At 46.8% G+C, this 14,362-nt stretch overlaps 1 protein-coding gene across 1 annotated transcript in view; it reads right to left on the minus strand.

Moving 5' to 3' along the window:
- Positions 1-14,362, minus strand: part of SH3PXD2A (SH3 and PX domains 2A) — a 262,339-nt gene that overhangs the window by 82,509 nt on the left and 165,468 nt on the right. The window contains exon 6 of the mRNA XM_067300208.1: positions 7,843-7,871. Within this exon, the coding sequence (XP_067156309.1) occupies positions 7,843-7,871 (29 nt within the window). The remainder of the gene's footprint in view (positions 1-7,842; positions 7,872-14,362) is intronic.

Consider the following 14,362-nt stretch of genomic DNA (forward strand, 5'->3'; position numbering starts at 1 on the left):
TTGCCCATTACATGTGGCCCCACACCAGTCAGGACGTGACAGCGATGCAATGGTGCACAAAGCTGCGGGCCCTTGGGGACACTAGTTTAGCAGCCAGTGCTCTCAATAGCCCAAGCACACTTGTCCTGCTCTCCAGGCTTCCTTCTCACAAGGGGGGCTCAAGTTTCAGGTGCTCAACAGCCTGCGACCAGGTTATCTAAAATGCCTAGATAAAAGGTCTGCTCCTCTCAGCTAGAGCATGCCTGTCTGCACCGTGTACAGATTCCTGCAAAGGCCAAGGATCATCACCTTCCACTGTAACACCTAAGTGCATTTCTCACCTGCCTTATCTCACACGTACAAATCCAGACCCTGTACTGTACTGTTCTCCCCTTGCATAAGGGCAGAGGAAAACCCACACAAGCAGCATCACTACCATCTGTCACTTTGATAGGCAGGAGAGGAAGGCAGAATAAGAACAGATGTAGAAGAGAGGCCTCCTTAAACCACCAGAAGAGCTACTACACTCCTTAACACACCAAGTGCTTTCTCAGCAGGCAGACACAGCAGAAGGCTCTCCCAGGCATTTGCAAGGGCACATGTTGTTCTGCCATCACTGTGCTCAAGCCACACCTCATACTTTCAGTCCTTCCCTTCCCACCCAGCCTCCGTGATCAGCATCTACTACATGAGGCTCTTTGCGCAGAATTACCTCTGAACTGGGAACAGCAGAGAGCACAAACACATTCCTCGCCCTAATCCTGTACCCCATCCCCACACTTCAGTTTAAAAGCCAAGAAGCAAAACAAAAACCCACACAACACACAAACAACTCTTCTCCTCTTATCCCATCTTCCTCCCCCCAGCATATGGGCCACCCAGAAGAGGACAACAGTCCTATACATCTAACAAACAGGCCACATCTCATCAGCAGAAAGCTGAAGCAGTGCAGAATAAGCTCTATTTGCTCTTCTCTTCAGTAGCCTCAGGCAGAAGTCCAAAGCATTCATTTTCCACATTGACTTCAAAAATCTGGTGTACCAGGGAATAGTCAGATCAGTTTCCCTGCACCAGGATACCACAGGCTGGATTTTGAGTGTGGGACTGGACTGAACAGATTTACATCTTCACTGAAGATGCAGAATACTGTGTCACACATACATCCAAGGATATCGGGGCTGCCTAATACATCCAGAATTCTCCCAGTGCACCTGAGCATATGGCGATTGCTCCACTTTGGAAAAAACAGTGAGTGGGTGTTCCTCCAATTACGTTAACTCCTAGACTTGCAAAGCAAATCAGAGAAGGAAAGAAGAAAAAGTCTTGGGAATAGTTATATCATGCATAAGCCAATAAACTGAACAGTAGCTACAGTTCAGTAAATTCACTAGTTTAGGAAGAATACTTCTCCCTCTGGAGTAGAGGGGGCTCCATCCCCAAGGACTAAGCTGAAGATGCACACTAAGACCATTAGGCCTGGTTCTAGAAGGAGCCAGTTGTTAAATTGTATATCCCCAGTAATTACACGATAAGTTTTGTTTGGTCCTTGGTTGCTATGCTTCTGCACACTCTCTATCCTCCTTTTAATAAATCTCTTTATTCTCTGGTTAAGGAAAAAAGAAAAAACACTGAGAACCAAAGTGTTCTGCCAGAATCTGCTCTGCTTTGTTTTTTGTTTTTTTGTTTTTTTTTAATTCCATGTAGTAATTAGCAGATACAGCCAAGAGGGTTAATTGTATGATGGGAGAGGATTTCCTGATTTCTGATGAAGAGCAATCCTGCTGGTACATGTTTGAGAAGTTAACAAAATACTGATTGGCAAACTGCACAGTCCAGCCATCCTCATCGACGAGCCAAACAGCACTAGAGACCTAGTCCACCATCACTGCTTCCACACTGACTAATTGCAGAAAACAATGCAAGGAATACAGCACACACATGTGATTCAGCAGGACAAAAAACAAGAGCACGTGCCTCAGTCTGCAGGGATCCTGTCACACTGCAGATTTCTTACAAGGATTAAGACACCAAGCCCAAGCTATGTGGTTTAAGATGTTCCTGGGACCCTGCCATGGGCTTGGACAAGTTTAGATTCCCATTCAACATCTTAAAAAAAAAAAAAAAAACCTTCTGAGCCAAAGTTCCCCTCTCAGATGGAATATATGGAGACAGAAACAATGAGCAAACTATCATTTGGGTTGATTGTAGCTTCACTGCTGCTACCACTTTTGGATCAGATTCATTAGGCAATGACCAGTTGCCCGCTTCCCTGTTCACGCAGCCAACACAGGTACCCCAAGATATCTGCTGCAGTTATCACCTTGAGGGAAGACGACAATGTGTTCCTTCATGAAAGGATTCACCATGTTAGCTAATTGTTCTTCTTTTTCTCCTCAGCATCTTAGTAACGTGCTTCCAGGTTTGGCCCCTTTAAAAACCTCATTTAGAAGAGCTGTGCTTCCTCTGGCTGAGGAGGGGAAATTACTCAGTTGACTGCTAAGCCTGTCTCAAATTAAGGCATGCCCACACCACATTGACAGTCGTGTACAGAGCTTTGCTAACATTAGAAGAGCATCTACCACTCAGGGTGAAATCCCATCCACACTGCAACAGCCTTAAGCCAAAGGAAGGGCAGCACAGTGTCTCTCCCACAGAGATCCTCCCTCTCCCTCCACTGCAGGCATCTCCCACACAAATATCACAAAATACCTGCTGGGACTAGAGGTTCCAAGCCCCCTCCTCTCCCTGTGCCCACACATAGCTCTTTGACAGGCATTTAACTATGAGCTAGCAGAGGGCTCCAAGTTCACAGCAACCACAGCAAAACCTCATCCCCAGAGCCAACTCCTAGGTTCTGAAACAGGTAGAGACAGCTTCAACCACACAGCCGGGCTGCTCCAGCTAATGGCTCACACATTGGTGACCCTGTTGAATGATTAAGCACAGAAGGGCGAGCACACACCATTCATTTTCTGCATATTACCTCAAAGGAGGCAGTTCAAACTGAAGTTAAGAAAATAAAGCTCATTTTAAAAAAGCGCAAGCAAGTCCATGGAGCTGTAAGCACAGACGTGTAGTGTGACAAGACCAAAAAGGTTAAGCTCTGAAGAGATGGGCATAGCTCTACTACAGAGTCAGAAAAAGTCAAAAGTCAAGCCACTTCCCTTTGGAATTACAAAGGAAGTGTAAAAAACCTATCACTGATAACTCAAAGAAACAGCAATTAAGGCATCTCCTTAAAGCTGATAGAACATGTGCCCTCAGCATGCAAGGGAGAGGAAGAAGGTTTCTTTAATAAAGAAGAATTAGATGAGCAGAAAAAAGCCACTCTTGCCAGCAGCTCCACCCATAGACCCAAAGCAGCAATTCCAGAGTGATCAGCCATGAGAGCAGTCAGGGTTATTACAATGATCTGCTTGTTTTTCACTTAGAGGCCCCACTTCCGCAATTGTTCCAACTCTCAACTCTACTTAATTTCCCTGTTGAGGGAAAAGGGAAGGTTATAGAGATGTCTATAAAAAGACAGAGTTTAAGAAGGATTTCAAATGGATTCTCTGTAAAGTTTTTATTGACCCACCCAGCTGATGCATCCTTCCTAGTTTTAGACTACAGAAGGGGAAGGAAGGGGTTGTTGTCTGTTCTGCAATATTCTGCTGGTTCAAAATTGGATGTGGGAACCAGATTTAAGGACGCTTCTCTTTGCTGAGAAAGCCAAGCCTCATCAACATCCTCATTGAGGCAACACTGGCTTGGACCACACTGCCAAGCTAATTCTTTAAGTGCTCAATTACAGGACTGTTTAAATAGACTTTGGCTGACAGATTCAGCCAAAGGCAGGCCGGCTTGACGCAGACAGCATTTGCTCAATTAGGAAAAAAAACCAAGACACTGCAGGATTGATGTAGCCATGAACTTTTTCATTTATTTCCTCTCACTTGAAGGGGCATCTTACCACATAGGAGCAAGGTGCAAGAGAAAGCCAGTGATCAGCAGCTCCAAGCCAGCTGGGCCCCCAGCAGCAATCAGGGCAGTTAAAAGCAGCAGTGAGCAAGCAGAGGGGTTTTCCATGAGGCTTGGGGGGGGGGGGGGTTTGGCAGCAGTACTTTTGCTAGCATGCACTTGAGAGAAGGAAGTGCAGGGGCTCTGCTGCCAATATGGCAAGTGGGGGAGAAATTCATTCCTGCAAAGGCTAAGCAGCACCTCTTCTGCTAGTCTGACCCCAGCTCTTAGTAACTGAGGAGCCTGAAGACTCATCTGCATGGGAAAGCTGCGGAGCTTCCTATTGCCACTAAACACCTGGTCCCAGATGCTTGCTCCGGCTTCTGTACTGAAGATCTGACAACAACTTCTGGCACAAAACCAGCCAGGAGATTCTCAGCAAGGGAAGAGGGCAGGATCATCCTGCCCCAGGAGTCCAAAGCTTGCTTTAGCCAGCAATGGGGGGGACCTCGTTACAAGCAAATGCCCTCCAACCAGTATTGCAAGCCACATCAGGATTAGCTGATGTCTCAAGGGTTAATTAGTTCACTATGTACAGATGGTAGCTGGTAGGGTTTGGAGAGTGGATTAACCTAATTTGTGGTTTGTAATGTACCATGCAAACATCCATTACTAGACTTGAAGCAACTCTGCCCTTGTTTTGACTTGAGGAGAGAAAAAACCACACAATGGATGCTTGCATAGAAGTGATGCCTATTTTGAGTGACAAATGAGTTGCCATTCACTTGGTGAATGTGATTGCCAAATTCAAGTCTGAGAAGTAATTCCTCCCCTTTTTGCTACAGAGGGTCTTTGGAGAGACCTAGATGAGACCATTCGTTATGAGCACATAGAATATATCCGCTCTAACCACTCCTTACAGTTGCAGAGAGGCCTCTCCGGCACTGACAGATGGCTGTAAAGTGACAATTCAATTGACTGGAAATATTAAGGCAGCTTTCCAAAGCAGCTCTGCAGCATGTCAAAAAGCCACACAAATCCAAGGTAACAGCACACTGGGTAGCCTAGGCCACAGCAAACACCCATGCCTGTGCAGAGCCTCTGCTACTCCAGGGAAGCTCCAGGCCTTGAGCTGACTGCAGGTTAAAGCATTTCTAATCAGATCATATCCGAGTAAGGGACTGCATGTTTATATAGCACTTAGCACAAGAGGAAGCCTGGCTCAGGGCTGGCACGCCAAGATGCCTCAGATCAGCATAAGACTCACTTCTGTTTAGCTAAGGAGGTACCATGCTATTGCATTTGGTTCAGAAGGTCTCAAATGTTTACAACCAGTATCTGCTGCAGAGATAAATGTTTCCATAACTCCTATTAAACTCTGAACTTATCCAATCCCTCCCTGCTTTAAGGGGTAAGCAGAGGACTGGTCAGACTTGCAGACTCACTGGCAAGGCAGAGGTCAGGGTAGATGTGATGTTGGCCGTCAGAGGCATTCCCCAAATGTTTCTGCAATTGGCCACGCTCGTATCAGGCCTGCACATGCCTGAAATGCAGCAGCTGTGGGATTCCTGTCGGACAGCATGGGACAGCCGTGCTCACACCCAAAAGCTGCCTCCCAGTACATCTTTGGGCAGGACAAGAGATGTGTTTGCAGGGCTGATTTGTTGGAAGGTGTTTGCATTTGAAAGTGTCTGTGCCTCTCATTTAAAGATGGAGCAGTGTTTGCACCTATGCAGGAAGCCGCGTTTCCAAGCTGTTTGTTATCTTAAAAGGCTCTTACAACACGCCCAGAAAGCTGTCCTTATTTGCCCCATTAGTTGTTCAAGTGTCATAAAGCTGGTCTTTAACAAAGACTGCAACTACCAACTCCCTTGGCGTACTCCTTAGCTAGCCGTGGGCTCACTCCCACAACAGCCATCTCCAAGCAGAACGAAACAGCCCCACCACCCTAAACCGGGAGTAAAGAAGGCAGAGAACAGAGCCCCTTTATGCAGCTCATTTTGGTTAGAAAGCTGCTTCACATTCCTCCTAGCACAGCTTAAGAGGGGAAAGAGCATCCCCCAAACTCAACCCTTTCCACATCTTGGCTGTCTGAGCAGCCAGACACCACACACCAAGAAGTGGAGAAGAGCAGGCAACAGTCCCAAGAGGAGCAACTGCAGCACACAGAAGTGCAGTAGCCAAGGAAGGGGATCCAGTTTGAGCTTTGGCCTAGCGGGGATGGATGAGCATGTCACTTGGGTTGCCACCAGAGCGCCACTTCCCCACAGAGGCACGGAAACAGCTCCCTGTACCCCAGTGCAATCCTTAGCGCCTTTCAAGAGAAAGGTTGCAATTTCTGTGCATGTCAACTGGTGCACTGAGCCCAGTTTCCCAGTGATGTTCTAGGTCAGCGCTTAATCAGGTTACCCCAGATACTTCAGCAATGTTTTCTGAAAGTCCTCCCATGGCCTCGCACTCCCAGTGATCTGGATGTGGCTTTCTGAGCCAGGAGCTCCCACAGGCAGCTCTGCTTTCTGCCAACTCCTTTACCTGCAGAGTCTGCACCTCTAGAGAAAAAACACTGCTTGCCAATTTAATTTGCTGGGCATTGTGCATAAACAGTTTACTTCACATTACGGTTAGGAGGTGCTAGGCGTGCTGAGCACAACTGCATCTCTAAAAGGATCTGTTTTTTAATTGCAACCCAGACAGAAGCTTTGTAGGAGATCAGGAAGATGAGATGTGCTATATCGTTTCTAGTATCAGGCCAGTACCGTGTACCACACCTGCCTCTTCATTACCACCACTCACCTGAGTTTACAATACCTGCTAGAGGAACTAAGGGAAAGCGTACTGCAAGCACTGGGCAGCAAAGGCAACAGCCATTTAGTGCACGGGAAGGCAGGGTCAAGTGACAGCTCCCCATTAGTGTATCACTTAGCTCATTACAGGATTGCAGCGTAAAAGCTTTCATAATTAACCAACAAATCAATCTAGGCAGTGCCATTCACCAGAGTTCACCAAATATTATATCTTTCCTTCTCTCCCAGAGACTAAACCATTACACTGTTTCTTCACCATCAAAGAAGAGATAAAAAAAAGAAAAAAAACAACCCCAACACTCCCCTCCCTTACATACAGGCCAAAGTTTTCCAGGAGTCACTATTGGCTTGACAGGCCTCTCTTTGGATGCCCTGAACGTGATTTGGAGCACCCAAGACTCTAAACAAAGTCGATGAGAGTTGCAGGTGCTCCATGCTGCAGGGCAGGAGGGACACCCTAACTCATCCAGCTCAGAGCAGCCAAATCCAGAGGCTCATAATTATACATCCCTTTTGAGAACACATCTGTAAAAATCACTAAGAGTCACAAGGGGAGGGGAAGAAACAAAAAAACTTTGGATTTATATAGTTTCAAATCAGAGTTTCACAAGACATTTAAATCCAGGATCCTAAAAACAAAGCGCTGAGCTAGAGCCTTTGAGTCAGCCCAAACCCCAAACACAGGCACCAAGAACATTTTTGCATCAAGACCATCACAAGATGCTTTTGAAAAAGGCAAAAATAAGATTCAGACTGCAAGAGAAAAAGCATTCTTTCTCAGGCTGTATTTTGACTGTATGCTCAGGTGAAGATAAGTTTAAGGGAAGAAATGAAAAAAAAAAAGGCAGAATTTTAACACAGTTACCCTCTTGGACTGGAGAAGAGCTGTATAAACACAGTCAGAGGAGGGCAGTCATTTAAACTGCAATACTCTATAAGGCGGGTTTCTTTCCTCTCCCATGCAAGAGAGAAAAAAAAAAAACAATGCTAGTCTCCAACAGGCTTGAACAATAAAAAAAAAGTTAAACTGCTACACAATTCCATGCAACACAAGATGAAGGAAGGTTTAAAAGGAAAGTCCTCTCTAGTCATGCAGTACATACAAAGCTGGGCATCTTACCTGATTTCCTCTTTGAAGATCCATAGTCCCTGAAAAAAAGACAACAACAAATAGACATGGTTAGTGCTGGAGACGTCGGTGAGGGGATGGGTGCGTCCCAAATTTCCACCCATACGCTCAAGGGCTCATCCTGCGCGCTCCCTCCTTTAAAGAGGAGCTCAGGGCTGCAAGGCATTGACAGGCAGGGGCTGGGACAGATCCTGAGCGGCGCCGGCTCATCAGCGGCAGCAGCTGGGGCTGCTGCGGCACCAGGGGCTCGGGGAGCATGTGATCAGCTCGACAGAGCAAACCATCCACGAGCAGCAAGGCAGGGGAGAAGGGTGTCATTTTTTCCCCTTTAAATCGCGCTATTAAATGCACAGCTACTGAATTAACCCCTGAGGTTCCCCTGGAGAGGAAGGAGAACATTAACTGTTTGCTGGGCAGGTGCGGCCGCCGCAGGCTCAGCTGGCGCTGCTCCCAGCCCTCGCCTTTCGGAGGGCAATTAATTCCGGCGTAACCTCCAGACCCCTCCGAGTTATCTCTGTCAAGCACTTGTCCTCCTCAAGGAAAAAATCCCCAAACTTAATCCTTTCTTCTCGGTTCCAGGCTGGGGGATGCACCCGTCCTTTTTCCTAACGATTTAAAGGGTGTTTGCACCTCTGCTCGCGACAGAGCTGCCGAAAGCTCAAAAAGCCGTTGCAGACCCAGGGAGAAATTACAGAACAGAGCTGCGAGAACCGAGCTGGGAAAAGCAGAACCGCGGCCAAAAACACTTCGCTGCGGCCGTGCCTTCCTCCCAGGGCTCTCGTGAGCCTCCCAGACCCACTGCTGAAACGAAGCCTGCACCGTCGGGAGCCAGGACGGGGACGGACCCAGCCGAGACGGCGCGGCTGCACAGGCACAGGGACCGCTGCACGGTCACGCGCCCCAGCGGGAAGCATTAATATTGGGGAAAGCCACCTGCTAAAGCCACTGTGGAGGCAGGCTACGCGTCCCGCGGGAGGCAGTGCAGGCGCTGCAGGCAGCAGCCTCTCCGCCTGCGGGGCCAGGCTGCCGGGAGCGGGATTTTGGCCCTTGCAGCATGCTGTCTGCACCGGAGGAATCGCAGAGGAAAGGAATCCCCAGTTGGCCCAAACCGGGTTATTTAATGTCAAGGAAGTTTGGGGGATTCTCGGAAGTAATGATGCGTCCCCTGAGCGCAGAGGTATGCCTACAAACATATTCGGTTTCTCCCAACGCCTTGTGTGCATGCCGTGCCTTGCACAGCTAGGATTCCCTTCCAGTGAGTAGTAGCTGCCTGGGAGTTTTTTGCACCCTCTTCAAATTTTCCAGTGTCATTTCTATTTCAATCAAATGCTTGTTTTCTCAGCTATGTCTGCAGTTGTATTTGATGTGAAGATGCTACTGCTCATGAATAGGCTGCTTCTTCTGCAGAAGTGATATCACATGCAAACATAATGCCAGCTATATCGTGACCAAAACATAGACCCCTCAAGAGCTAGCCAGGGAAGGCAAGATCCACAAAACATGGTCCTGGGCCCCGGCCCTGCTCCCACGCCAGCCTGGAGCTTGGCGGATGTGGTCAGTGCAGCGCCCTCGCACGTGAACGCCTGCGGCTGCCCTGTCTGGCTCTGACAGTGCCCAACGGCGAGGGGCCGAAGCCCTGCCGAGAGCCAGGCAATATGTGCTCATCCGTGCGCTCAGCACCGTCCTGCTGAGCTACAGTCTGCCTTAGGCTGCGGTCATGGTGCCTTTGCATGGAAGAGCTCGATGGTCGCATCGGTCAGGCAGGACTTGGGAGAGCCGGCTTCATCTCTGCCTGAATCACCGCAAACCTGAACCCCCAACGTGGGGGTTATTGTGGGTGGTTCCACCCCCTTGAATTTTTTGTGCCCCCCCCCCCCAAAAAAAGCTTTTGCCACAGTGGAGCCGCTTTAAAAAAATCACCCAATTCACATGATTGCAAATGAGGTATTGATGGTTTGATATGGCTAACAAGCAACCAAAAATGAGAAAAGATGTTGCTGAATGTCTCTCAGCCCACCAGATCTAAGTTGGCACCCCAGTTTGGAAATTACAGTGGAAGAAGATGATTTGCCAGTGCTCTGGCTTTGCACTGGTGGCAAACGCGACAAAACGCTCACAATCCAAACGTCCTTTCTGGACCCCCTCCCGCGTCTTCCAATGCAACCTCTGGCTGTCCGTCAGGGCCTGTGTGAATGACTGCAGCAAGGTTTGAAATGAGGCTGGTTCTCTAATTCCAAAGCATGACTCATTCATGCAATTTAAAGAAAGCAAAGATTTGAAAAAAGAGCAAAAATTAGAAACTCTTTCCCTCTCTTTACCTGCAAATCATGGGATGACAATAGATATTACTGCATAAAGAATTTTTTCCCATTTACTTTATTTCTGTTCAGCTCCTCATTTGGCCAGCATTTCTTCCCCAGTAAAAGCACATCATTTATGGAAGTGTTCCTGCCATTAAACTGTCTCCTGCAAGCCCTGCAGCGGGCAGACACGTCCCACATCGCACCACTAATGCAAGCACAGAGCACTGTGCTGGATACGACTCCAGGAGCCACGTTTCTGGGCAAGGGCAGGCACGGCGCCAACTCAGGCAACAACCATCTGCGTGGGCTGGCGCTCTGGTCCAGCAAATCCCATCACTGCTCGTCTCAGGGCTTGTGCACCATGAAAACAAACAGTCTGAAGAGGGAAAAAGCCTCTTACTGACTGGTGCACGGCCCAGTGATTTCGGGTGAGTTGCATGGGAATGAAGCAACCGGCAGCTTTCAGGGATGTGCCTTTGAGATCGGGCAGGATACCCAGCATTCACAAGAGGGTCCAGACTGTAGTCAAACTCTTGCAAGCCCAGCGCTGCTTCGCTCTCTTTCCCTGCGCTGTGGGCTCACTCCCCTCTCTATAACTACATTATGCCGCTGACTCCAGCCAGGCTGTTTCGGGGCACCTCCGTGTCAAATGTAAGACACCTTCCCTGCTTGTTCCCCCGTGCTCTGCGAGCACACACCAGTCCTCCCCTCCTCGTCTTCTCCTGCACCCCCATCCCACAGCGTTCCCCTGCTGCATCCAGGATGTCCACCCAGCTCGTGACTTCCACATCATTTTGTTCTTCTTAAGTGTCCTTCTCAAAATTCACATGAAGACCAAAATGAAGAGGGGAACCTCACTTGGTCAAGTACTTTACAAACCCATATGAAGAAGCACCTCCTGCCCCAGCAAAACTATAATCTAAAGACTTAAAGCAAAGAGAAGATGGGAGTCCATGTACCCCATGTCCCCCTGTCTTGTAGGCTTTCTGTACACCCACAATACACTCACAAAATCAGGACACAGCCATATAAAATAAAATGGAGCTTGAAATAAACCCAGTGAAACTCTGAAAGCCAAAACTTGTTCCTCCAAGCTAGAATGGGAAAAAAATCACTGCTGAAATAGAAAGCAAAGGAGGTGCAGCAAATAATCTCTCTGGCTGGGTAAAGTGCTTTTTGTATACATTCTCTTCTCCTGTTGTCTGCCAGTGAAGAAAGTCTATCCAGCTGCTTTGCAATAACAGCAGCAAGGAGCCATGCCTGACTCCAAGTTTATTTTTAAAATCCTATTCAGCATGTGATTCACTGGTGTCTTTCCTCTCTCCCAAGAGATGGTCTAGAAGGTGAATACCTCTTAGCCTCACTATTTTCAGAGGAACATTAATGTGAGCCTGAAGTATCAGATTATGTCCAAGATAATAAAGGAAATTCTTTAACGGTTTTTCTTGAACTGTAACAACCTCCAGGTAGGAACTCTGATCTTCTCTCGCAATATGGATTGTACCTAACAACTGCACACCCTTAAATCAGACAATAAACCTGGCCTTGCAGAAGAAAAACCCTTTCACGGAAAGGTTTGCTCTTGATCTTTTTATCTTTATACACACATACATTTCCATTTTGATTTTTTTCACCTCTATCTGAGAACAGATACTGCCATCCTTGTATCACTTTCAATTATACCTATAGAATAGCAGTGAAACCAGCGGGTAGAACTAAGAATAGCACTGGCAGATCCTTTCTTCATTAGCCAGAATCGCTCCGTGCTTGAACGAATCCCCTTCATAGAAACAGCATATTTCCAGCCTTATTCTCATTAGAATATAACAATTTTTGTCTAAAGTCTTCCTATGGGGCAGCACCTTTCATTGACACTGAACCTCATTACTGGCATGGAAAGTATTTCCTGCTGCTAATGATATTAAAATATTGCTGGTGCCAAGCGCGTCACACAAGCTGAACACACTCTTCTTGCTTTAATGACAAAGGAGAGGGAGACAGGATCTCCTTTCTCATCAGCTTTACACCACGATAACATTACTGATTTGGCTTATACCAGTGAATGTGAAAGGAAGGCCAAGAGTTCTGGTATAGAACTGATTGCGCTGCTACCACATTAAGCTATTCACAGCCAAGAATTTTGTGAAACATGAAAATATCTTATATTACGTCAGTGAATTTGTATGTCACTTGCAGTCCAATATAATCTACAAGGTTATATTAACCATGTTACCGAAAAGTTTTATGGTACATCCTTTCTTTAGGGACTGACTTTGATGCTATACTCAATGAAGGCTATTGAAGTGTGTTTGTGTGTGTGTTTGTGTGTTTGTGTGTGTGTGTGTGTGTGTCTGTCTGTCTGTCTGTATTTTAATCTATCGAAACATACATAGATATATACAAACGAGCAGTGGCACAAATGGAAAGCTGCTTGACAAATAAGGAGTATCCTGACATTTGTTCAATAAAAGCCTAAGTAATGTTCCAAGCCAACAAGACGACTGGAAGTGAATAGATGTTTCTCTAATGGCGTGCGCATATCTTTTCAGCCATAAGTCTAATTCAGTTTGATTTGTACTTGGCATGGAAGGTTTTTCCTGCGTCCCCCCATGGAAATTCAGCAGATAAGCAGACGCCTTGTGCAGGAACCAGGGAAGGACGCTGAGCAACCCTCTGTAACGAAGGAGGGGGCTGCAAAGAAGAAGGCTCAGGGAGGAGCCGTCACAGCTCACGGAGGAGCAGGGCTGCGGGAATTGCAGAGCAGGCACTTCACCAGGCAAGGCAGAAGCTAAAGGGAAAGTAAATCATCCTTCTGTCCATTTCCCAGTGTTTGACATCCAAAGGAGACGAGACGGTGAAAGACCCAGAGTAATGGAAGTTAATCTGTATCCTCCAGAGCATTTTAATACATAAATTAAAAGCGTTCTGTATTTGTTGGCTTTTGCTAATTCTTGTTTAAATACATTGTAGGCATTTATGTTCCCATGCTCCTTAATTCCTAGGAGTCTTTAGGGCTGTGGGGAGCCTGCAGTGGAGACATATGACATTTCAAACAAACAACTCCGATTATCATCTAATCACCAATGATTCGCCAACCAGATAAAAACACAGAAATGTTTTAACAAGGAGGTCCACTCCCCCCTTTCCAACATTCATATGGTTTGCAGTCAGGACTAATGAAGACTGTTGCCTTTCTCCAAAACTGTTTTTCTTAACACTGCTATCGGATTCTGAGACAGTGTTTTTAAAGTAAAATAATACAAAAATACTTTGCTACTGCCCTTTGTGAGTACAGAAATCTCAGCCTTGAGAACATACTTGCAACTTGAAATTTTCCTAACTGATTTTACTCAATGGCCAGACTGACCTTTCCTATGTGGCTTTTGAGACAGAGGACAAAATCAAGAGTGACCAAGAGCTATCCTTAGGTGCTTGCCTATTACAATGGCAGGATGAGCACCCTAATGTGTTAATGCTCTATAAACACACAGGAGCTGTATCGTTACAGCTTTACTGAAAACTGTGGCCACTTGGAATTTCCTGGAGAGTGCAAGGTTGAAATTCATATCCATAGCGCTCAAAGTGCAAGAGTTTAACCATCTGAGCTAAGGGATCTCCATTCCCTCCGAGCAATGAGACGCAGATGAGCCACAATTAAGCTACGTCAACTCTACACCTTATGGCTCAGGAACACAAACTCAAACACACAGAGGCACACAGCACTCTCCCCTTCCAGCACACCATCCTCAGAAATCATAAAAGCACAGCTGATCTCTTCCCCAAGCCAAATAAACAGATGAAGGCTTTTTTTTTTTCCCTTTAGAAAATATTCTGTTCATTTCCTGATATAAATCGTTGCATTGTGGAAGCCTCTTGAACATGAATCTGTCCTTTCTGCGCAGAGGTCGAGCTTTTCAGTCGTGTCAGAAAGGCCCTCATTGTGGCCGTACCGAGACGCCTCAGACTCCAGAATTCCTCGCCGCGAGCAAAAAGGGACTTGAGGGGGAAGACGAAAATCTGGCAACCTGACTTCAGACACAGGCATTTCTTGTTGGCTTGAAAAGGTCTCTGCTTGCTGCTGAGAAGGGTAAGCCAAAATTGTGTAATCAGCTCCTTAAGAGAAAGGAGACACTGTAAAAGAGAGAATTTTGCCTTCCTGCCACCTTTCTCTTATCATCACAGGGTGACTGCAATGCTGGCAAGGAGCA

The sequence above is a fragment of the Apteryx mantelli genome, chromosome 7 (assembly GCF_036417845.1).
Source record: "Apteryx mantelli isolate bAptMan1 chromosome 7, bAptMan1.hap1, whole genome shotgun sequence".
Lineage (NCBI taxonomy): Eukaryota > Metazoa > Chordata > Aves > Apterygiformes > Apterygidae > Apteryx > Apteryx mantelli.